The sequence below is a fragment of the Balaenoptera physalus genome (assembly GCF_965194825.1).
Source record: "Balaenoptera physalus genome assembly, chromosome: 15".
NCBI lineage: Eukaryota > Metazoa > Chordata > Mammalia > Artiodactyla > Balaenopteridae > Balaenoptera > Balaenoptera physalus.
In genome coordinates, this window is record NC_138894.1 from 36,950,396 (window position 1) to 36,973,224 (window position 22,829).

Genomic DNA, 22,829 nt, shown 5'->3' on the forward strand with positions numbered 1-22,829 from the left:
TCCCCAGCAATCGCTTCCTCCGGGCTGCCCTTGGAGGCTCCCCGTGAGAGAGCCACCAAGACATGGGTTTGGGAGCCTGAACACAGCAGTTTCCCCCCACCTAGGCCAGCACTGCCTCTGGCCCTAGAAGTCCCCAGCTGCCTTCCCACACCCTGCTTCACTCCCCGCACTCAGCCAAGGCAGCACCAAGCTTCCTCTCCTCCTCCTCCTCCCCTTCTCTCTCTCCCTCCTCCTCTCTGAGCCTCTTTATTTTTTACCCTCTTTCCCTTCCTGATGGAGTGTATTTATTACACCCTTTCTGGAGGGCTATTTGGCCACCTGTATCAAATACTTAAAAATAAGCATGCCCTCTGACCCAGTTCTAGAACCTTTCCTATGGAAAACCAATCAGAGTGTAGACAGAGTCCTATACACTGATGTTTGTCACAGAGTTGTTCATAAAAGAGGAAAATTGCAAAAAAAAAAAAAATCCAAAAGTAGATTAAAATTTATGTTATATCGTCTCATGGAATATTATGCAGCCATCAAAGCCATCAAAAAATTGACTTCAAAGACTATTTAATAACCTAAGGAAATGTTAGGTGATAAAAGCACTTTACCAAACCACATAGATATAGTGGATTCTCATTACTGGCGGTAGTTACACATTCAAACTACACATTGTAAGTCACCAAGGACATGAGCTGATGAACACTGAAGCATTGCTCCTAAGAGAAATACAGGGTTAGGTTCCTGCAAGCCTCTGTCACAACATTTTTTTTGTCAACTCACCAATAACCTTGTTTTATGTGTGTTTCTGTTTCAAAACACCGTTTTTTTATTATATATTGTGGATTCATTAACATTGAACTCACAGCCAACAGCACTCTAAACTCATGCCTGAATGAAGCTTACCTAATATATAGTTTCTCCATAAGGCACGTCACGGGCTTCTTACACAGAGAAATACTAGACAGCATTTCAGCACTACACTCCGGAGCCATTGTAAACACTGAAATCACCAGGAAAAAGCCCCAAAAATGCAAAAAGCATGACACTACATAGACCAGGAAAAGGACACATTTACATCGTGAGAGCTGAAACAAGAAGGGAATCACATTGTTTCAGCTCAGCTGGCAACATGCACCTCAGCTGACTCAAATTGTTCACAGCTTTGCAAATGATCACCAAAGCACCACAGGGATTAATTTTGGGTTACAAATAAATTTCAGCGAGCAGGCAAATTTGCAAATACAGAATCTGTGAATAATGAAGTTCAACTGTATTCTGAATCCAATTTTTTTTTTCCAGTGGGGCGGGGCAGGGCCAGGGTTGGGGGGGAGCGGGTGCAACAGAGAGAAGGAGTGAGAGCTACAGGGAGGAAAACATACTAGCAGGAGATATAAACAAATGTTAACAGTGGGCATCTCCAAGGTGGTGTGCAGAAATGTGCTTAATTTTTTTCATTTTCCTTGCTTTTCTCTGATTTTTTCATCTTTTTATGATTAATAGGTTTTACTCTTGGAAAATAAAAAAGTTGCTTTAGTCTCCCACTCTGCCCTCCAAGTACCTCCCCTGTCCTTGCCCTATACCATGAAGAAGTGTGATATGTGTGTGTGAGTGCGCACACACACAACCTATCTCGGTAGCTTGGCCAAATCAGGTATGGTTCACATCTTAGATAACAGTGCCACCAAGTGTCCATTAGAGGAAGTGCAAAGAGGGCCAGGCTTGGGTGAGTAGGCACAAAGAGGACAAATCCCCAGGGCTTTTCAAAAAAGGATGAATGAGAAAAAGTGACACACCAGAGACAGAGAGAGGACAGGCAGGATGACACAGGTGATAAAGGTAGCAGAGAGAGTTGGGGGAAGCCATGACGAGGTGGCTGGGGCAGAGAGCAGGGGACACAGAGACCCGGGGACCACCAGAAGATGGAGGGTCTCAACTGCCTCCTTCATAAGCCCCTTCCTTCTAGAGGGAAAATGGAGGGTGCAGCTTTCATTCAGGAGCCCAGCCACCAATCAGCTTTATATATTCCCTTGCCTGGGCCAGGTCCCCTGCCTCTATCACCTTCCCCAGACATCTGCACCTTCCTAGAAAAATCCCCAGGGCCAGCCAAGGGCATCTCAGAACAGGAGAAGACCTAGAGAGATCAAGGTGCTGGCAGGGACCCAGTAGCAGCTAGGAACCCCAGAGCTCTGCGACTCAGCTCCAAGGAAAGCCACTGAATTTGAAGGCAGGTCGGTCTTGGTTCTAGCCATCATCACAGCACCCTACCATGTTGGGAATGTGGAAGAAAAACAATCTTGAGACATGACTTTCCCATCTGTCAAGCTGGGAAAATTGATCCCGGTCCTTGCAGTAAGTGTTCAGCAGGACTGTCCAGCCAACCTTCCTGCTTCCTTCCTGCCTTCATTCATCCCGTCACAGTCCCTCCTAAGGGCATCAGACTCTGAGCCCAAGCCCAAACAAAAACTGCACTTCGGTAAGACCCACAGTGAGCATTTACACCCCAGTGTGAATGAGTTTAAAATTCGTGTTACCTCTCCCACAGACATTTCCCCTGAGACCCTGTCTTAGCCTGGGATGGAGGAACAGCTCAAAGGCGCTCCCACTGGCCAACAGCAGGACGGTTCACACATCCAGCACCATAACAACTGATTTTAACACACTGAATTAATAAAAAGTATTAGGGGCATATTAACACTCAAAAGGGAAGAGGGGAGGGAAAGCTCTTCTTTACAAAAAACACCAGCTAATAAAGAGAGAAGGAATGATAATGAGGGAATCGCCGCTTTGCACCCCAGGTGAATGACTTGTTCAGGCAAGGAGGTCAATGGCTTCGTGGACCATTAGGTAAGAGGTTGCTGGGAAACAGGACATCAGCACACATCGAGATATCGTCCACAGATAACCTGCAAAGTACAAAGGCGAGCGTGTGCTTTGACAAGGGAGAGATCTGGAGACACCACCTAAACCAAGTAATCAATCATTACCAATGATGGGACAAGCTGACATTTTGCTTCCTGTTGTGATGCAATACGACGTACGAAACATCACCCATGATGCGTTCTTGCCAAAACAGTTCATTTGAATGCAATCTGGTCTTGAGACTTAACTTTCAGTTTATAGGAAATACAGGGGCCAGAAGAAGAAGTTAAACAACAACAGAAGGAAACAATGGGACAAATCCAGGACATGGACAAATGGCTTGGGCTTTTCAAAAATGCAGTGTTGTGGGGTGATAAAAATGGGAATGATGGAGGTGGGTAAAAGACTTACAGAAGAGACTAATGCAGAGCATAAATTCCAGTTGGGTCTTAAATCAAAACAAAATTAAACCAGCTCTAAAAGACATTTGGGGGATAATCAGAGAATATTTATATGAGCCAGTATCTGACAAGAGTAGGAAATAATTGTTAATTTCCTAGGTGTGATAATGTTATTGTGGTTACAAAGAATTTTCTTTTTCTCAGGAGGTGCACGCTGAAGACTTTACGGGCAAAGTGTGCAACTAGGTTTCAAATGATTGGGGGGCGGGGGGGAGTATCCACAGAGAGAGAGAGAAAGTAAATGCAGCAAAATGTTCATAACTGTTTCATCTAAGTGGAGGCCATACCAGGGGGTAAGTGTTCACTGAACCATTCTTTCAACTTTTCTTTATTTTTTTTTTCAATTGGTACAGAAGTATTTTTAATTGCTGCATTTTGCATTTTAATATATATTACAGAGTATGAAAATATGTCTTTTCTTTCTCACCTTAGTTTTGGTATTGCACATTTTTATTTCTACTTTGGCCAGTCATACCTGATAGGTCATGTTTCCCAAGTTTGAAGAATGTCCATATTCTTATCTTTTTAATTAAAAAAAATCATTTTGAAATAATTTAATACTTTTAAAAAGTTCCAAAAATAGCACACAGAATTCCCATATATCTTTTCAGGCATTCCGAATGTTAGCATTTTATGTAGCACAGTATAATTCTAAAACTCAGAAAATTAACATCAATATAATAATAATATCTAATCTAAGGACCTTTAAAAAATTTCATCAGTTAGATAATAGTATTGGTATTGTCTATCATGATCTTGACACTTTTTAAGTATTGGTGAGTTATTTTAGAGACTGTCACTCAATTTGGGTTGTCCTGTTGCTTCCTCATGATTATATTCAGTGATGAGTTTTTGTCAAGAGTACCAGAGAAATGTTTTTGTGTTCTTAGTACATCACATCAAGAGGCAAATGATGACAAATTTGTCCCATTATGCCTGATCAAATTTTATCACCTAATTAAGGTGGTGTTTGCCAGGTTTCTCTCCCATAAAGTTACTGTGTTGTTTCCTTTTTTTTTTTTTTTTTAAGGAATTCCTTTGTTTTTATTTTTTATTTATTTTTATTTATTTATTTATGGCTGTGTTGGGTCTTCGTTTCTGTGCTAGGGCTTTCTCTAGTTGCGGCAAGCGGGGGCCACTCTTCATCGCGGTGCGCGGGCCTCTCACTATCGTGGCCTCTCTTGTTGCGGAGCACAGGTTCCAGATGCACAGGCTCAGTAGTTGTGGCTCACGGGCCTAGTTGCTCCGCGGCATGTGGGATCTTCCCAGACCAGGGCTCGAACCCGTGTCCCCTGCATTGGCAGGCAGATTCTCAACCACTGCGCCACCAGGGAAGCCCTGTTTCCATTTTTGAAGAGATATTTTGAAACTGTAAATATCCTCTTTCTCATCACACTTTTGCCCACAATTTTAGTATCAGTTGATGATTCTTGACTGAAAAAATTTTACTGTGGTATTTTACAAATGGTGATTTTCCATTTACATCTTCTTTGTACCTGTATTAACTGGAATTCTACTTTAAAGAAGAGTCTTTATGTTTTTTAAATATTAAAAAACTAAAGTGTTTCAACAGTGTCTAATATTGATACACAGTAAAAAAATAAAACTTTAAAAAACTAGAAAGATAGGCCCCAAACATAAACTTTGTATGATGCCTTATGGATAATGTTACTTTTTTCTGCATTTTTCAAAATTCCTTAATAAATATGTGCATCGATAATAAAAGAAGAAAGAAAAGAAACAGAAAACGGGGCAGGGGGAAGAGGGGAGGAAGAGTGTGGACTTCAGGTAGCAGGCAGAGGAAACAAGCTATCCAAGGCCTTCCTCCTGTTTGTGAGATCACACCTGGGCCTCAGTGATCCGGCCCCTGACCTCAGGGGTCCCTTTGTTGGTGGGATGGGCGGGCAGACCCTACGTCTTTCCAAAATGAATCTAAGAGATTAAGTGAAAAAGAACACTGCAAAGTGCTGTGTGAATGGGAGCCCACACCACCTCCATCATCACCCTAGGCTTTTAGCGTTTGTTGTTAAGCTTGTAAATGCCTCCCCAATTGTCCTATAACACCTGCGTGTCTCCCCCTTCCGGCCTCTGCCTCTGGAGTAAAGCAGAGCCGGCTGCACCCGCCCTCCACTCGGCTCGGTTCAAAGCCCTTCTCCTCCTAAAGCCCTTCTCCTCCGCCCGTTTCCAATTTTCCTGTTAACACCCAAGTCATCCGCCTCAACTCGCCAGAGCCTGGCGCTGCGGCCGGCCGATGGACCTCTGGGCCAGGACGGCGGGGCCCCGGAGGGCGCGACCCCACCCTGCCAGCTCCCTGAGGTCCGCACGAAGCTCAGAGGCGCCTCGGCAGGGTTCCGGGAGCCGGGGCGGAGGCTGCGCCTTCCGGATATGTCATTCTCCCCTATTTCCAGTATTTCCACCAGTCTCTGCTCTGAGGTTACAGAGTAAACGAAATCGGGCTGTTTCCCCGAAAGTCAGAGGAACAGATGCTAACAAACACCCGAATGCAACGGAAAACGGGCTAAAAGAGGGCCGTGCAATCGGCCGCGCGGAGCCCCGAGGGCCGAACTAGCACATCAGGCCTGTGTGGGTGACGGAAGCTAAACCTTGAACGATGCAACACACTTGGTGCGGGGCGGGGGTGGGGGTGGGAAAGGGCCAGAAAGGACCCCGGAGTGCACAGGCCCGGGCAAAAGCTAGAGGTGTGACCGCAGGGCAGACGAGAGGACACACGGGCAACGTGCGGGCTGCGCGGTTTGTACCCGCAGGCCGCCCCGCCCACCGAGCGAGCCAGTGGGGCTGAAACCCGCTCAATTCGGCGCCGCTCCAAGCGGGCTGCAGAGCTGCGTCCGCCCAGGAGGGGGCGAGATGTTCCGCATTCTCGCAAAGACTGTACAAGCTAATACTGGCCGTGGAGATGAGGCGAGAAAGTTCGGCTGGGTGAGACCTGGTCAACCAGGTTATGCGGTTTGAACTTCATTTTACAGACAGGACTGTGTTTTACACTAAATATGATGGTGGATTTCTATGGGGAGAACCCGGACAAGAGAACGGACCCAAGGCTGTTGTGTTGCCCTGGGGAGAGATGACAGTGACTAGGGGCATAGAGACAGGAAAGGACCTCGGGATTTTTGAAGGCAAGAGCTAGGGGTGGCATGTTTGATGTAGGGAGGTCAAAAAAGAGGGACGAATCAAGGCAGGCCCACATTTTCTGCCTTTGATGGTGGTACCTGATTAGGATGGCGGCTTCTGGAAGTGGGGCGGCTTGGGGCAGCAGATGACTCCTTTAAAGGGCTGGAGGGGCAGAACATAGAGACCTGAAGAGGCATGGGGAGCTCTGCGTCTGAAGAGAGGGGTCAGAGTTAAACAGAGTTGTGGATTCCTCTGTGGCGAGGTGATGGCTGAACCCTGGGAGTGGCTGAGGCTTCGAGGGAGAGCCTGGAAAGTGGGCAAAGCCATCCCTAAGGTGGGATGGAGGGAGGGGCCCAGGCAGACATCAAGAGGGACTGGAGCAACAGCCCTGCCTCTGGGCAGGAAGGAAGAGAGGTACATGATGCCTAGGGCCCCCACCAGTGTAGCCGAAAGGAGTCTGCCCAACTCCTGCCACAACTTTTTTAAGATAATCATTATGTTTTCACTGCATTGTTTCTAAGTTTCCCTATCATTGTACCTTCACATCTGGTTTCCTGAGTATTATTTAATTTTCCAACAAATATTCCTCTATGAATCCACTGTCCATATGTCCTCTCCGTGTCCACCCACACCTATGTGTCTGTCTCACACACCTGAGCAGACCTGTCCTCGTGCGTGTGCATGGCAGCCCCAGAGAGCTGGGCCTGCGTGTCTCACCCCATGTCCCACAGTCAGCCCCCCATCCCCGGTGTGCACGTGCCTCTGATGGGGGGCACTGTGTGTGCCTCACTCTGTCCTGCACATCCAGTGCCCATCCACAGGGACACCCAGTCGTCACCCTCCCACAAATCCTCTTGTTTACTTGCCCCTTACCATTTTCCCCGCAAAGCTGACTTCCACGAAGGGATCCACCAAGTTCTTCTTGTTACTCTCAAAGCCAAAGATCTGCTTCACGTTGTCCATTACGGCATCGTCCACTGAGGAGAAAGACATGCTGATCACTGCCCACCTACTCTCCCATCTTCAAAACCCCCACTTCCCACCTGTCTCCCCGCAGTCCTGGGACTCCCTGAGAGAGACGCCATGGACCCCTCAGCCCAGGGCTCCTGGGAGGAAGGACCATCTCAGAATTGCAGCTCCTGAGGGCACTGCGCTGCTTCCTTGCCCAGCTCCAAACAGCTGGTTCACTGTCCCCCCACCCCCCCGTTCTCAAAGGCTTTCAGAACAGGTCCGATTGATCGACTGATTAGAAATCTACATCGCTAAGAGCAGTAAATAATCCAGAAAAAGACTGGAAGTTGGGGACTTCCCTGGTGGCACAGTGGTTAAGAATTCGCCTGCCAATGCAGGGGACACGGGTTTGATCCCTGGTCTGGGAAGATCCCACATGCCACGGAGCAGCTAAGCCCATGCACCACAGCTACGGAGCCTGCGCTCTACAGCCCACGAGCCACAGCTACTGAGCCTGCGTGCCACAACTACTGAAGCCCGTGCACCCAGAGCCCATGCTCCACAACAAGAGAAGCCACAGCAATAAGCCCGCATACCACAACGAAGAGTATCCCCCACTCACCGCAACTAGAGAAAAGCCCATGTGAAGCAACGAAGACCCAATGCAGCCATAAATAAATAAAATTAAATTAAATAAATAAATAAACTTTTTTAAAAAACTAAAATGAGGTATCACCTCACACCGGTCAGAATGGCCATCATCAAAAAACTCTACAAACAATAAATGCTGGAGAGGGTGTGGAGAAAAGGGAACCCTCTTGCACTGTTGGTGGGAATGTAAATTGATACAGCCACTATGGAGAACAGTATGGAGGTTCCTTAAAAAACTAAAAATAGAACTACCATGCTATAGTGGGAATAGCAATCCCACTACTGGGCATATACCCTGAGAAAACCATAATTCAAAAAGAGTCATGTACCACAATGTTCACTGCAGCTGTATTTACAATAGCCAGGACATGGAAGCAAAGTTAAGTGTCGTCCATCAACAGATGAATGGATAAAGAAGATGTGGCACATATATACAATGGAATGTTACTCAGCCATAGAAAGAAGCAAAATTGAGTTATTTTTAGTGAGGTGGATGGACCTAGAGACTGTCATACAGAGTGAAGTCAGAAAGAGAAAAACAAATGCCGTATGCTAACACATTTATATGGAATCTAAAAAAGAAACATGGTTCTGACGAACCTAGGGGCAGGACAGGACTGAAGACATAGAGAATGGACTTGAGGACATGGGGAGGGGGAAGGGTAGGCTGGGATGAAGTGAGAGAGTAGCACTGACATATATACACTACCAAACGTAAAATAGATAGCTAGTGGGAAGCAGCCGCATAGCCCAGGGAGATCAGCTCGGTGCTTTGTGTCCACCTAGAGGGGTGAGATAGGGACGGTGGGAGGGAGACGCAAGAGGGAGGAGATATGGGGATATATGTATATGTATAGCTGATTCACTTTGTTATACAGCAGAAACTAACACGCCATTGTAAAGCAATTATACTCCAATAAAGATGTCAAAAAAAAGAAAAAGAAAAAGAGTAGCCCCCGCTCATCACAACTAGAGAAAGCCTGCGTGCAGCAACGAAGACCCAATGCAGCCAAAAATAAATTAATTAAAAAAAAAAAAAAGAATGGAAGTTGTTATTATAATATCCCATTACTGGTGCCTGTTTGACATTTTCCTTTATATACATTAGCACAGTGATTTTCCTGAGGGTAACCAATAAGTCAATTCTGTTTAAAAAAAAAAAAGAATATTTAATCTATGCTGCTTCAAACCAATATTTTACTGAATTAGCCCTATTTTTTACATATGTATTTACAGATGATAGATGTGTGTATGTATGTATGTGTATATATGTTATGTATAAATGTACATATGTATATGAATGAGAAAATGAGAGGAGGGGACAGTTAACAATTGTATACTAGTCAATGTCTACATGAATACAACAGATAACAATTAGCAAATACTTATGTTCTATTTACCCATCTATTTTTCTTTCATTTACATTTAAACAACATTTCAGAGAATTCAACATAATCCCCTTCACCTTGAGCAAAGCAAACATTTCTATTTCCCCAGCCCCCTTTGGAAGCTCACCAGCCTCACTTCTGCATAGTTTCAACCGACAAACGCAGAATGTTCTAAGCCTGTATTTTAATGCCCATTACTTATTTAAAGGCTTTCCCCATGATTTTGGTTCAATTAAACTTGTGCAGAAGGAACCCATTTATTGGTGTCATTAGTCAAAGCAGAAACCCTCAAGCAATTAGCTTCATGGAAAACTCGTAAACAGGGACCCAAGTAGTCCCCAACTACTTGTTCTCGTGAACTCTGCTATGGACAGCACCTGGCTTAATTCTGCTAATGCATGCTCCAAAATAGTGGCTTATAGCCCGCAGCAAGAGAACTACCAGGGAGCATTTTTAAACTACCAGTGTGTAAGCCCCACCCCAAACCAAGTCAACCTGAAACACTGGAGGAAGGGCCCAGGCATCTGCACTTCCTTAAAGCTCCCAGGATGATTTAACTGCAGCCTGGGTTGACACCCACAGCTTTAGAATATTCAGCATAATTCCCCCACATTTACTGAGCACACAGGGTAGGGCTAGTACAGGGTTAGTCACTGTAAGAAATCAGGCAGTGGCCACAATGGCCTTCCTGGGATGAAGAGGACATGGCCACAGCTAGGGTGACCCACTGTCCCAGTTTACCAGGGAATGAGGACTTTCTGGGATGTGGGACTTTTGGTGCTAAAACCAGGACAGTCCCAGGCAAACTAGACACCCATGTGTCTCCACTCAGTGGAAACACTGAGCCCTTCTAACATTTCAGCAACTGCTTCCCCAGCCCAGGGTCTGCCAATTTTCAGGCTGGGGCTTCCTAGAGGAGAGAAAGAAAATCAGTGGAATCCAGCCATGAGCGCAGAACAGAGAGTTGAAATGGTGCTGACTCCCCAGTGAGAGCCAAGAAAATGGGTGCATGGAGTGGCCAAAGAGCCAGACAAGGCCTGGCGGATGCTGAAACAGAGCCCAGGGGCAGCTAGTACTCTCAAGATTTCTTGCATCTCTGTGACTCCACCAGCATCAGTATTACTTCTCATTAATTCTGACTATTTTTCTGTTAAGAACAGTAAAAAGCCTTGGGAAACCTAGAGAGGGTGTGAGGCTTCCCCAGGCGGCAGAGCAGAGGGAGAAATGGGCTGACACGGATCTAGTAGACCCTCGGGGTGAGGAAGCCAGGCCAAGGGGAGGCAGAGAGGGAGCAGGGGACCAGCCCCTCCATCTCCTTCCCCCAGGGAGCTGAGGCAGCCCAGCCCAGTGTCCCCCTTCACAGTCACCCAACAAGGGCACCAGACTCACTCTGCGGTAAATCCTCGGCCCTGAAGACCTTCAGGCAGAAGTGCGCTCCGCGTAGGGCCACGCCGGTCGGCCTGAGCAGGTTGCCTTCAATGTCCTCCTTGTCTTCAGAGGGGTCTTTTCTCTCCAGCTACAACACAACCAAATATGATTCCTTAATGTGCCTTCGAGCACAGTGTTTTCCCTTCCTTTTCTGAGAGCTCAACCAACACACTTAAATGGTGCACCTTGGGACTTCCCTGGTGGCACAGTGGATAAGACCCTGCTGTGCTCCCAATGCAGGGGGCCTGGGTTCGATTCCTGGTCAGAGAACTAGATCCCACATGCATGCTGCAACTAAGAGTTCATATGCCGCAACTAAGGAGCTGGCGAGCCGCAACTAAGGACACCACCTGCCGCAACTAGGGAGCCCACGTGCCGCAACTAAGGAGCCCGCCTGCCGCAACTAAGACCTGGTTGCAACTAAATAAATAAATAAATAAAAATTTTTTAGGAAAAAAAGCATTCCTCAATCCAAAATTGCACCATTCGGGTCATGTTTATAAATAAATAAATAAATAAATGGTGCATCTTGAAGAAAGGCAGATCTCGCCTTGCCACTTTCTAGCCTGTGATCTCTGACAGATTCCTTACCCTGAGACTCTGCTTCCTCATCTGGACAGTGGAGACAATGACACTGACCTCCCGGGCTGTGGGAGGATCAACTTCAATAACGTGTAAATGCAAGTGGCACACCGGCAGGCACTCAAGAACCGCAGTCTCCTTCCCATTCCACCCATTAAAAAATAGCACAGAGGTGACAGAGGTCTAGGCCAGCCACCGTCTTCAATAATGTCTGTTCATTCCCCCAACAAGTATCTATTGAGTGACTACTAAGTGTCAGCATCACGCTTAGGGGCGAGGGCTGTCACAGTGAACAAGGGGGACAGAGGTCCTGCCCCCGTGGTGCTCACCTTTCACAGGGAAAGCAGACCTTTAAGCAAATGAATGTAATAGCATGTGCTGAGTATTATGATTAGAACAGTAATAATAAAAATAATATTTATTGATTGTATACACGCTCTCATTTAATCCTGACAGCAACCCCCATGAGCAGTGGGTCTCAAGTGTGGCTATACATTAGAAACTGGAGAATCAGTGACTTCTAGACCACTGCTGTGCCTTCCAACTAAAATGCAGATTCTGGTTCAACAGGTCTGGGGTGAAGCCCAAGACTCTGCATTTCAACAATTGCCCAGACGATGCCAATGCTGTGGGGTGCAAGGCCCTAGGATACCCCACTTTACAGATAAGCTAGATGAGGGTTAACATAGGCTGGATGCAGAACCAGTGGGTTTAGAAAGAACAGAGCAAGGGGGCTTGTAACTATATTGAGGGGAGGGCGGGAATAGTGTTGGTGATGTACCAGCTTGGAGACCTGGACGATGGGATCCAGGCAGGGGCAGCAAATCATGCAGAGCGAGGGCTAACTTGGCAGTTTGAGGAACAAAAGATCCACGTGCTGCACTTGGGCAGGTGGGTGGCAGAAGGATAGGGGAGAGGTGGCATCAAGCCATGCCCAGCAGCTCACTCCTTGGAAAGCTGCCTGGACCATCCTCACTCAGTCCACAGGTAGAAACCCGCTTCAGAATCTTTGCAGCAAAATTCTCCATCCCAGAATGCCTCATGTCACACAAGTGCTTGTGAAGGAATTAATTCTGCACTGATTTTCCTCAGCTCACACCTGAAGAAAATGATCATCTCCTCTGCTTTCAGTCATCCTTAACACTGCTCATTCCCTTAGACAACAAGCACTGATTTAGCATCTACTGTGCACAAGACCTGCACTAGGCAAGAGGGGAGATAAAACAGTTCATATCTATTATACTGTCGCTGACCTCAAGAAACTGAGTCTCGGTGACAAAGATGAACACATTAACTAAACTAACAAAACATGGGGTGGTGACCGAAAGGAAAGACCAATCAGTTTCCCTGGAGGACAAGGCAGGCTTCGTGGAGGAAGTAGCATCTGAATTGGGTCTTGAAGAACAAACTGGTTTTTGGTAGGCAGAGAAGGCATCCCAACAGGTGAAAAGGCAGCGAGAGGGATGGAAGTGCATTCTGGAAAGGGTCACATTGTCTGGTGTGGCCACAGTACGGAGTCCGTGGAAGTACGTCCCGGCAAGTGGCACTGCAAAATCAGCCTGAGGCCAAAGGTTCATGGGCCTTGAATGTCATGCTAAGGATTCTGGACTTCATCCTGAAAGTAACTGGGAGGCAGGGTGGGTCTCCGGCAGTTTTTTAAGAGGAGCCTCACATGATTGTACCTGAGTTTAAAGAAGATGGTTTTGGTGGTAATGTGGGGTTAACTGGAGTTACAGCAGCTGAACCTACATCTTCATTCACATAGTGGCCCAGGTAAGATATGATGGGAGCCTGACCTTGAACTCTGGTCTTGGGATGAGAGAGAGAAGCATGCACTGAGGTTGTCATGCCAACAAGACTGCCCACCTGTGTGCGTGTGGACTGACAGATGTGGGGCTGAAGGATGAGGAGAGACGCTCTGGCCTGGGGAACTAAGTGGGTGATGAGTGCCATTTCCCAAGATGTCACCTAACACAGGACGGGAATCAGGTATGAGGAGTGGGCAGCGAATGATACTGGGTTTCTATATGTGAAGTTAAAGGGGCCTAAGGGACATGTTCATGTGCTTTGGTACGGGCAACTGAAACTGAGCATCTGGAGCTCTGAAGATCCAGGCTGGAGATGAGTGATTTAGGAGCCTCAGGTAGACGGAGACAGGCTTCTCCATAGACAGATAGATGCACTACAAAATCAGACTGAGGCCAGATGTTCGTGGGCTTTGAATGTCATTGCAAAGGCAGAGCAAAGAGGCAGGCAGCAGAATTTTATCAAGCCACTGAATCTGAAAGATCCATTCCAAAAAAAAAAAAGGAAAAGAATGAGGGGAGTCATGGATGCCGAGGGAGAAGAGAGTTTCAAATAAGATGTGGGCTCCAGAATCAAACGCTGTGGAGCAAAAGAGTGGATTAATGAGAGAAGAGCTCCTGGGACTTCGCGATGGATATGACCCTTAGGCCAGTGGTTCAGGGAAGGAGGCGGTGGGAAGCGCGCTGAAGGGGTGAAGGAGTGAGCATCTGGCAAAGGACTGGAGAAGAGGGACACAGGGTACTCTCAAGAACTTGGTGACCTTGGTGCTGGCTGAAAGGAAGATGAAAGCAGCTTGGAGGGGAGGGGTGGGGAGAAATGGTGAAGGCAAGGGTGTTTTGAGATGGGGAAATCTGGAGCCTGGCACAGACCAGAGGGCAGGAGCCAGAGAAGAGACAGGAAGAACAAGACGGGGGTGGTATGGAGGGCACGAGCACATGCAAAGGAGATGGGGAGTGGGGAAGGGAGGGAAGATGAAGGAAGATGGGAGGTGCGCCGGCGACCCAGGGAGCTTCAAGCACTCACATCACTCCCGCTGTGCAGCTCTGTCTCTCTAAGGGGGACCGAGGCCGGAGCTTAAGACCAGGAAGTTGTTTTGTTTTGTTTTTTTAAGTTTTTTTGGCTGTGCCACGTGGCTTGCAGGATCTTAGTTTCCCTGACCAGGGATCGAACCCGTGCCCTCGGCAGGGAAAGCGCAGAGTCCCAACCACTGGACCGCCAGGGAATTCCCGACCAGAAATTTTGGAAACAGCCACTGTGGAGGATGGGATAAGGAGTAGACCTCACCCAAGTAAAGGAAGACGTTGACAGCAACTCCAGGTGACTTTTGCCACCAAAGCTGACCAAGGAGTGGTGTGGACAGCGTGTCGTGGGGAGGGTGGGGGACACGAGGTGTGGCAGCAGACCCCAGAAGCTAGTGAGCACAGAGTGAGCGTGAGGATCGGGGATGGGGGCCAGGCTGCAGGAGGGAGTTGATGGGCTGGGAAACTGAGAGGGGTCAGGGCTGTAACCTCAGTGAGGAAGAACTGCCATTCACTGAGGGTGAGGGAGGGAAAGAGGCAGGAAGACACTGGTGGAGAGAGCAATTTCCAAGCTCAGGGTCTGAAAGGAAGTAAGATCAGACGTTGATGGCTCATCAGCAAGGACACGTCAGACCTCAGAACAATGGCAAAGATGGGAATCTGCCGGCAAGGACCCTCCTGCACCAGCTCTGCCTGTGCCAGGGGTAGGTAACAGCCCAGAAGACCAGGGGAAATAACCAGTGAGGCAGGCTTCAGAGAAGAAGGCAATCTACAAGCAATAAATGCCAGAGAGGGTGTGGAGAAAAGGGAACCCTCCTATACTGCTAGTGGGAATGTAAATTGGTGCAGGCACTATGGAGAACAGTATGGAGGTTTCTTAAAAAACTAAAAATAGAGCTACCATATGATCCAGCAATCCCACTCCTGGGCATATATCTGGAGAAAACCATAATTCGAAAGGATACGTGTACCCCAGTGTTCATTGCAGCACTATTTACAATAGCCAGGACATGGAAGCAACGTAAATGTCCATCAACAGAGGAATGGATAAAGAAGATGTGGTACATATATACAATGGACTATTACTCAGCCATAAAAAAGAACGAAACAATGCCATCTGCGGCAACATGGATGGACTTAGAGATTGTTATATTGAGTGAAGTAAGTCAGACAGAGAAAGAAAAATATCATATGATATCGCTTACATGTGAAATCTAAAAAAACGGTACAAATGAACCTATTTACAAAACAGAAATAGAGTCAGAGATGTAGAAAACAAACTTAGGTTACCAAGGGGGGCGTGGATAAATTGGGAGATTGGCATTGACATATATAACATAGATAACTAATAAGAACCCACTGTATAGCACAGGGAACTCTACTCAATACTCTGTAATGACCTATGTGGGAATAGAATCTAAAAAAGAGTGGATATATGTATATGTATAACTGATTCACTTTGCTGTACAGCAGAAGCTAACACAACATTGTAAATCAACTATACTCCAATAAAATTAATTTTAAAAAAAAGAAGAAGGCAATGCTGAAGTTGAGAAGCTACTGTGGGAAACCAAAAGATGGCCACTCCTCCCATCCTGAAAGCCACAAAGAGCTGAAGCAGAAAACAGGGGCTTCCCTCTGAGTTGGTCTCAAGAAAAGTGGTTTCATCTGGGAAAAACAAGGGTCTGATCGATGGGAAGAGGAGGAAAGAGTGTTTTAGGAAAAGGTAATAGATTCAGAGAGTCCACGTAGAAGGAAAAGGAGCAGGAAGGCACAATGTCTGTCTGGGCTACAGAGGGACATGGGATGAGAAATCAGGGGAGATACCCTTGGGTGGAGCTGGTCCACCTGAGCTCCATTGGCCCCTGCACGGCACCCGGGGTTCTCCTTCCCCTAACCCTTTCCACAGCGGCTTCTTGAGCTCTCGTGAGCAGCCAGCTCCTCGTCCTTAACAGCCTCATGGAACTTGCCCTCCGCCTCCATGATCACATGCGGCTTTCCCTGGGAATTCCACCTCCCCAGACCTCCTGGAGACCCGCCTTCCCCCCTCCTGCCTCTCCCACTCCTCCTGGCTCACCCTGCCTTGATGATCTCAGTATCTGCCTCAACTTTTGCGTATTTGATTTCCAATTCTCCCATGAGATAATCAACATCCACGTGGACAAGTCATTCACCATCACAGTCCCTTGTCCTCCACCAACAGCATCTTAATCTCCCTCCCCTGCAGCTGCTAGAGGGATGGCCATATCTCAAACCTCCAGCCACTCAGAACCAATCCTCTAGGAAGACCTTGACCTTGAGACCCTTCTCTAAAGACAGCCTTCAACCTATCCATCTCCTCCAACCCCCCTCACACCGAGTGAGGCACCCAGGACAGAGCTTGGCACACAGCAGGCACTCAATAAATGTGTGTTCCCTAGCCCTTCCCTATTATTTGTCCTCCTCATCAGCTCTATGCCCAGTCCTCTTGCATCCTCCCCGCCAGGCTCATCAGCTACCTCAGTCCTGTGCCTCCACCACACCTGCCTTGTCCACACCTGACAGCACCTCCATCCTACCCCCCTTCTGCTTCCAGGCCACTGAGTATTATGAGGTCACTCTCCCATAAAGCCTCCAGCCCAGAGTGTCTGCCCTTGTGTCTGCTCAGAAATCCTTCTGTCTTGTGGTGTGTGTGCATACATACACACACACACACACACACACACACACACACACACACACACACACAACGGAATATTACTCAACCATCAAAAAAGAATGAAATCATGCCATTTGCAACAACATGGATGGACCCAGAGATTATCATACTAAGTGAAGTAAGTCAGACCGAAAAAGATGAATGTCCTATGATACTGCTTATATGTGGAATATAAAAAAAAAATGTTACAAATGAACTTATTTACAAAACAGAAATAGACTCACAGACACAGAAAACAAACTTATAGTTACCAATATAAATGAATAAATAAATAAACAAATAAATATTTTTTTCATTTTTTTTAAATAAAAAAAGAAATCCTTCTGTCTGTATCTAATTAACCCCTTGTTCCTCAACAACTGTTCCAAACCTTCTCTCCTCTCCCTAGACATACAGAGATGCTGATACTTCCCCAACTCTGAAAGCCTTTCTCATTCTTACCACCTCCAACTTATAACTTTACTTATTGACCGTAAAGATGATAATGATATATTCCTAGGTGATAAAATTCAGACTACAATACATTACAGAGTGAGTGATCTCACTTTTGCACCAAAAAAAAAAGAAAAATATACACGTATATCCTTCTGGGAGAATATGCAAGAAGGTATTAATGACGGTTCTCTCTGATGGGTAGAATTATGAGTGATTCACTTTTTATTTATGCTTTTCCACATGTTCTACATTTTTCATAATTGCCATGTATTCTTTTAAATCAGAAAAACTAAAGTTGTTTTTTTGTTTCTTCATTTGGTGCCTCCAAGGCCAGGCGGAGGTGCTGTGAGGGGGACGAGGAAATGTACTCACGGGGGCTTCGTCTCCAGGTCCCAGCACACAAAGGCTCACTTTCAGGTAGCCTCTGGCCCCAGCAGAGAAATCATCCAGGTCCGAAAGCAGCAGCCACTTCCTGAGATAAGTATGTCCTAAGAGAGACAACACCCTTGGTGATCCCAGAATTGGAAGGACCCAAGTCTACAACCACCTCCGGGAGCCCCGGGTGGACTCCATTGGATGAGATGAGGTACTCATCTACCCAGACATGGGGGAAGGACTCCAATTCTAGAATAAAATGTACCTTGAGTGTTCATTTGGGTCCAAGTCAGAAATGTTAACAGAAACCCCTATCAGAGGCTGCCAAAGCCAGACCCCTGGCCATTTTCCTCCCCTTCAGGAAGTGACCAGACCACAGCAGAGACCAGGGTGTAGAGAAATCCTAGACTTGGCATCCAAATGACCCGTCCCGTCTGGAGGCACCCCAGTCCCCAGCAACCCTTGCTTGGGCCTTCCAGATTTAGCCCCCCAGCTGGGCCAGCTGAGACCCACGTGAGGGTTTGATCTCCCTGGGGGCCTGTTTTACCCAGAAGATGAAAGCCTGTCCTCTCTTCATTCCTGCAGCCTCACCTCCAAGATCAAACCCCACCTCTAAATTCTAAAATCCCTTAGGAAGAAAGATGAGTGTCCCAAATGGGTGCCCCCATGCAGCCTCCAGAACCCAAATGCAAGGACCTGCCCAAGGGGAGGAGAGGGTGACTCACGGGGCTCTCGGTAGATGCTGCCCACATCCATCTGAAATCAAACAGAAGGAGGCACACGTCACACTCTTGTCCCCAGAGTGTTAAATAAAGTATGATGCATGATACCAACCCATTAAAAATCATGTTCTGAAGAACATTTGGAGACATGGGGAAATGTTCATCTTCTGATATCACATGGAAAGAAAGTGGAATACATTTTGATCGAAGTTTGGTAAAAGTATATCTATGCATAGAAAAGACAGAGCAAAGGAAACACACCGAACGCTAACTGTACTACCTCTGGGTGGTAGATTTGGGTGATTTTTATTTTATTTTTATTCTTTCCTATATTTTATAATTTTCTATTAAAAAAATCACAGATTAGTCAGACGTTGATGGTAGGAGAGGTTATGCATGTGTGGGGGGAGGAGGTATGCGGGAACTTTGTACTTTCCACTCAGTCTTGCTATGAACCTAAAAATGCTTTCAAAAACTACAAAGTTTTTTTAAACCATGGATTACTTTTATAATTAGAAAAAAGAATACTTTTTTAACCTAACCCTTGGGTTCTTATAACAAGATTAGAGACTCAAAACATAAGATCCTGTAACATAAGTGTTACAGAATGACTCCAGCACAAGCCCATTCTTTTTAAAAAAAACTGCTTCTCCAGAAAAACAGACTCCGTTTTCTATCTTGTGACTACCTCTTGGAGAACGGGCCATATTTTATTTGGATAGCAAGAGGAGGGTCAAATAAACCTGTGGCCTTTTCTTTCCATCTGATAAATGCTTATTTCAAAATGAGAAAATCAATAACAATGACATTAAAACACCATTCGTGAAGGTCTCCATTACTAGTTGCCTTTACACTATGTGATCTGTTAAAACCATCCTATGCCGTTGGTTCAAGGTCCTCTGCAGTGGTGTGTTCACTTCTGCACATCTGGGACAAATGAGGGGGCAGGCTTCCCCGCTCTCTCCACTGCCCCCCACCCCACTCCACCCCATCCCCATGGACTCCACATCTGGACCCCACTCCCAACCCAGGTGAGCCCAGGGCACAGAGCGCTGGCGTCACGCTGGCCCGAGATGGTCAGAATTAGGAGGAGGGCTGCCTAAACTCAGGTCCCACGCTGTCTTTCCAAGATGTAAGAACAAATGCAAATTTAAAAAAGAAGCTGAATCCTCCCTGTTGGAAACAAGGGGAGAGATTTCCCTCTCCTCTCTTTTTGTCAGAACATTTTCATTGGAAAACTTAATGTAAGTACTTTCTCTATCTCTTTGAAATGTACCTTTTTAGAAACCAGATAAGCCTTTCGTCAGCTTTATGATCCAGGAGTGCCTTTCTCCAGGCTCTCCCATCTCTGGGAAAGGGAAGGGTCTACCTTAACCGAATTGTAAATCTACCCCCCATCATAAAAATGTGAGCTTGCTTTCTGTCTTTTCTTGTGGATAAAGTCAATTAGCAACCACAGATGGTCACCCCAATTACCAGGTAAATTTAGGATGAACTATTTGTGACTGAGGGTACTATCCAGGCCGCTAACTCAGGCACTAGTTATTGTTTAGTTATTGTTTATCTTGAGAACATATATGGAAAGGGTTGTGTCTGCTTGGCTCTATACAAGATCACTTTCTGTCTTTGCAATCTCTTAGCGGATGGCCCGTGATAGCATCATATTCTGGTTTAATGCTTATTCAATAACAAAAGTGCTTTCTTTCTCTACTACCTTTGTGGAGAGGATTTCTGGGTTAGGAGAAGATCTTGTTTTGTTTTTTTCATTACATTTTCCCCAACACAGACCAAGACAGACAGGATCTCTGGAGCACCAACCCTGCCCATCATCGACAGAGCTTCCATTAACATGGTTAAACAAGAACTGACTGCTTTCAAAGAAAATAAACCATTACCCGGAACTCCCCAAGGAAAGCATCTGTCCGGAGGGAACAGGAGTCCACCACCTGGAAGGAGAGACAAATTCAAACCCTCATTCACTAGCAAAGGTTGACCCAGACAGGCACCAATCCAACTGCTCTTCCCTCCCAAAAAATAACAGCCCACACTCCAGTAGCACTTGCTCTATCCCAGAGATTGTTCCAAGCAATGTTTAACCCTCACAAGAACCCCATGAGTAGGTACTATTATTATCCCCATCCTACAGATGAAGAAATAGAGGCACAGAGAGACCATTTGTACAGAATCACACAACCCCTACACGGTATAGGCAGGACTAGAATCCAGACAGTTTAGCTCCAGAGCCCACACTTTTAACTGCTAAACTATACTGCCTTTCAAAGGAAAGGGGGGAAAAAAAGAGCTGAGGTCCAGAGAAAGAAAATCTTGCCAGAAGCAGGCATATAGACAAACAAAGTAAGATGAAAATCAAAGCTCCACTGCAAGAATTAGTTCAGGACCCTGGCCTAAGGCACCTGACCCTGAACAACGAGGACTCCGCACTCGGCTGCCGTTTGCATCCGAGCTCAGAAGGCAACCCTGTGACCAGGGGGGCGAGGCTGTGAGCTGCTCCCCGTCATCCAGGCTCGGGTGGGGGGTGGGTGCCTGACCCACACACACTCACACTCACACTCACACACACTCACACATGCACGCTGAGCCCGCAAAGGGCCTTCAGGGGCTGCCACGTACCGTGATAAAGATGGGTTCATCGAACAGCTCCGCGGGAGAGTCAAACACATTGAAGAAAAGAGTCTGTTGATGATTCAGGGTGAAAGGGGGACAGATGAAGGCCCGCTGAGCCCGGGCGGGAGGGGACAGCCGCCGCCCAGCCTCCAGGTCTGGTCCACACAACAAGTGAGCAGTGGTCTCAGCCCAGCACCGAGCTCTGGGGATTCGACCTCACGGAGGTTGTCACCTCAGGGACAGGGTGGGTGGCCGGTCCCACGGGATGATGGGGATGTGGAGCTGGGGGAGCCCAAGGCAGGAGTAAGAGCAGGAACCCTCCCTCCAGTTCCTCAGATAACCTATTCAGGAACTGACACAGCTCTCCACCCAACGCTAGCGCCATGTGCAAACACTGAATGAACTGCCAGGCATCTGCCGTGTGTTCCCACCAAGGTCCTAGCTCTAACCCAGGGTCTCCCACCTCGTTGAAGAGGGGGCTATTTCCCTTGTGGATCCGCGTCCGCTTGGTCTGCCCAGCTGCAGTGACCTTGACCACAGGCTTGATGTTCACTCCCGGCAGCTGGCGTCCCTCGATCACCTGGACCCTGATCTGAAAGCCAGGAGGGGGCATGAGCAAGAAAAGGGAGAAGTCATCAGGCATCCACCCCCCACCCGAGAGAGTCAGGAATCTCAGGGACCACCCTCACAGCTGGCCTCTTGGGACAGGTATTAAAAAGGAATTAGGGAAAAAAAAAAAAGGAATTAGGGGATTCCCTGGTGGCGCAGTGGTTAAGAATCCACCTGCCAATGCAGGGGACATGGGTTCGAGCCCTGGTCCGGGAAGATCCCACATGTCGCGGAGCAGCTAAGCTCACGCGTCACAACTACTGAGCCTGCGCTCTAGAGCCCGCGAGCCACAAATACTGAAGCCCGCGCACCTAGAGCCCGTGCTCCGCAACGGAGAAGCCACCGCAACGAGAAGCCTGCGCACCACAATAAAGAGTAGCCCCCGCTCGCCACAACTAGAGAAAGCCCGCGTGCAGCAACGAAGAGCCAACGCAGCCAAAAATAAATAAATTAAAATAAATAAATTAAAAAAGAAAAGAAAAAACGGTCAAATAACCAAAACAAAAGCAATATTCCTCAAAAAAAAAAAAATAAAGGAATTAGGAAGAACACTGTAAGAACAATATCTTCCCACCAAGGTCCCTTGCATCTATAAAATCCCATGGTTCCACATAAGAGCTGCCAGGCTGCCCCAAGTAAGCTGCCAGCGGTAAATCCCAGGGCTGGGCTGAGGATCCCACCCCCGTTCAGTTCATGCACAGCCCCACCTCAGACCCCTTGAGGCTGATGTTTCTGTGTGGCTTGAATATTCCTCACTGACAATCCCCCCAGAGGTCAAAGTTACATAGTGATGTAACCCCACTTTATTCTTATGTAGTATAAGGTGCAAGACAGAATGTCTGACATTCTGAGAAATGAGTTTTCTTCATTCAACTGTCAGTAAATGAAGGTTTCAAGAACATCTGTGCTTCCAAATTGAGGCAAAATATTTAAAAATAATACATTTTAAAGTATTAAAACTTTCATGAAAAAATGCGATGTTTACTGGTTCTAATTTCTAATCAGCAGTTATTTCCTTATTAATCAATTCTTTTTTAAAAATAAGATACTATAGAATATATTATCAATGGCAATGGGAAGGGGGTGAGTGATTTTTATTC

At 46.8% G+C, this 22,829-nt stretch overlaps 1 protein-coding gene across 23 annotated transcripts in view; it reads right to left on the minus strand.

Annotated features, from left to right (window-relative positions):
- Positions 1-22,829, minus strand: part of DYSF (dysferlin) — a 231,860-nt gene that overhangs the window by 144,224 nt on the left and 64,807 nt on the right. For all 23 annotated transcript variants that reach the window (XM_082425965.1, XM_082425961.1, XM_082425948.1 and 20 more), the window contains 7 exons: positions 21,584-21,712; positions 21,127-21,189; positions 20,391-20,441; positions 18,499-18,529; positions 17,771-17,886; positions 10,820-10,946; positions 7,314-7,417 (listed from right to left, as the gene is read on the minus strand). In XM_082425965.1, the coding sequence (XP_082282091.1) occupies positions 7,314-7,417; positions 10,820-10,946; positions 17,771-17,886; positions 18,499-18,529; positions 20,391-20,441; positions 21,127-21,189; positions 21,584-21,712 (621 nt within the window). The remainder of the gene's footprint in view (positions 1-7,313; positions 7,418-10,819; positions 10,947-17,770; positions 17,887-18,498; positions 18,530-20,390; positions 20,442-21,126; positions 21,190-21,583; positions 21,713-22,829) is intronic.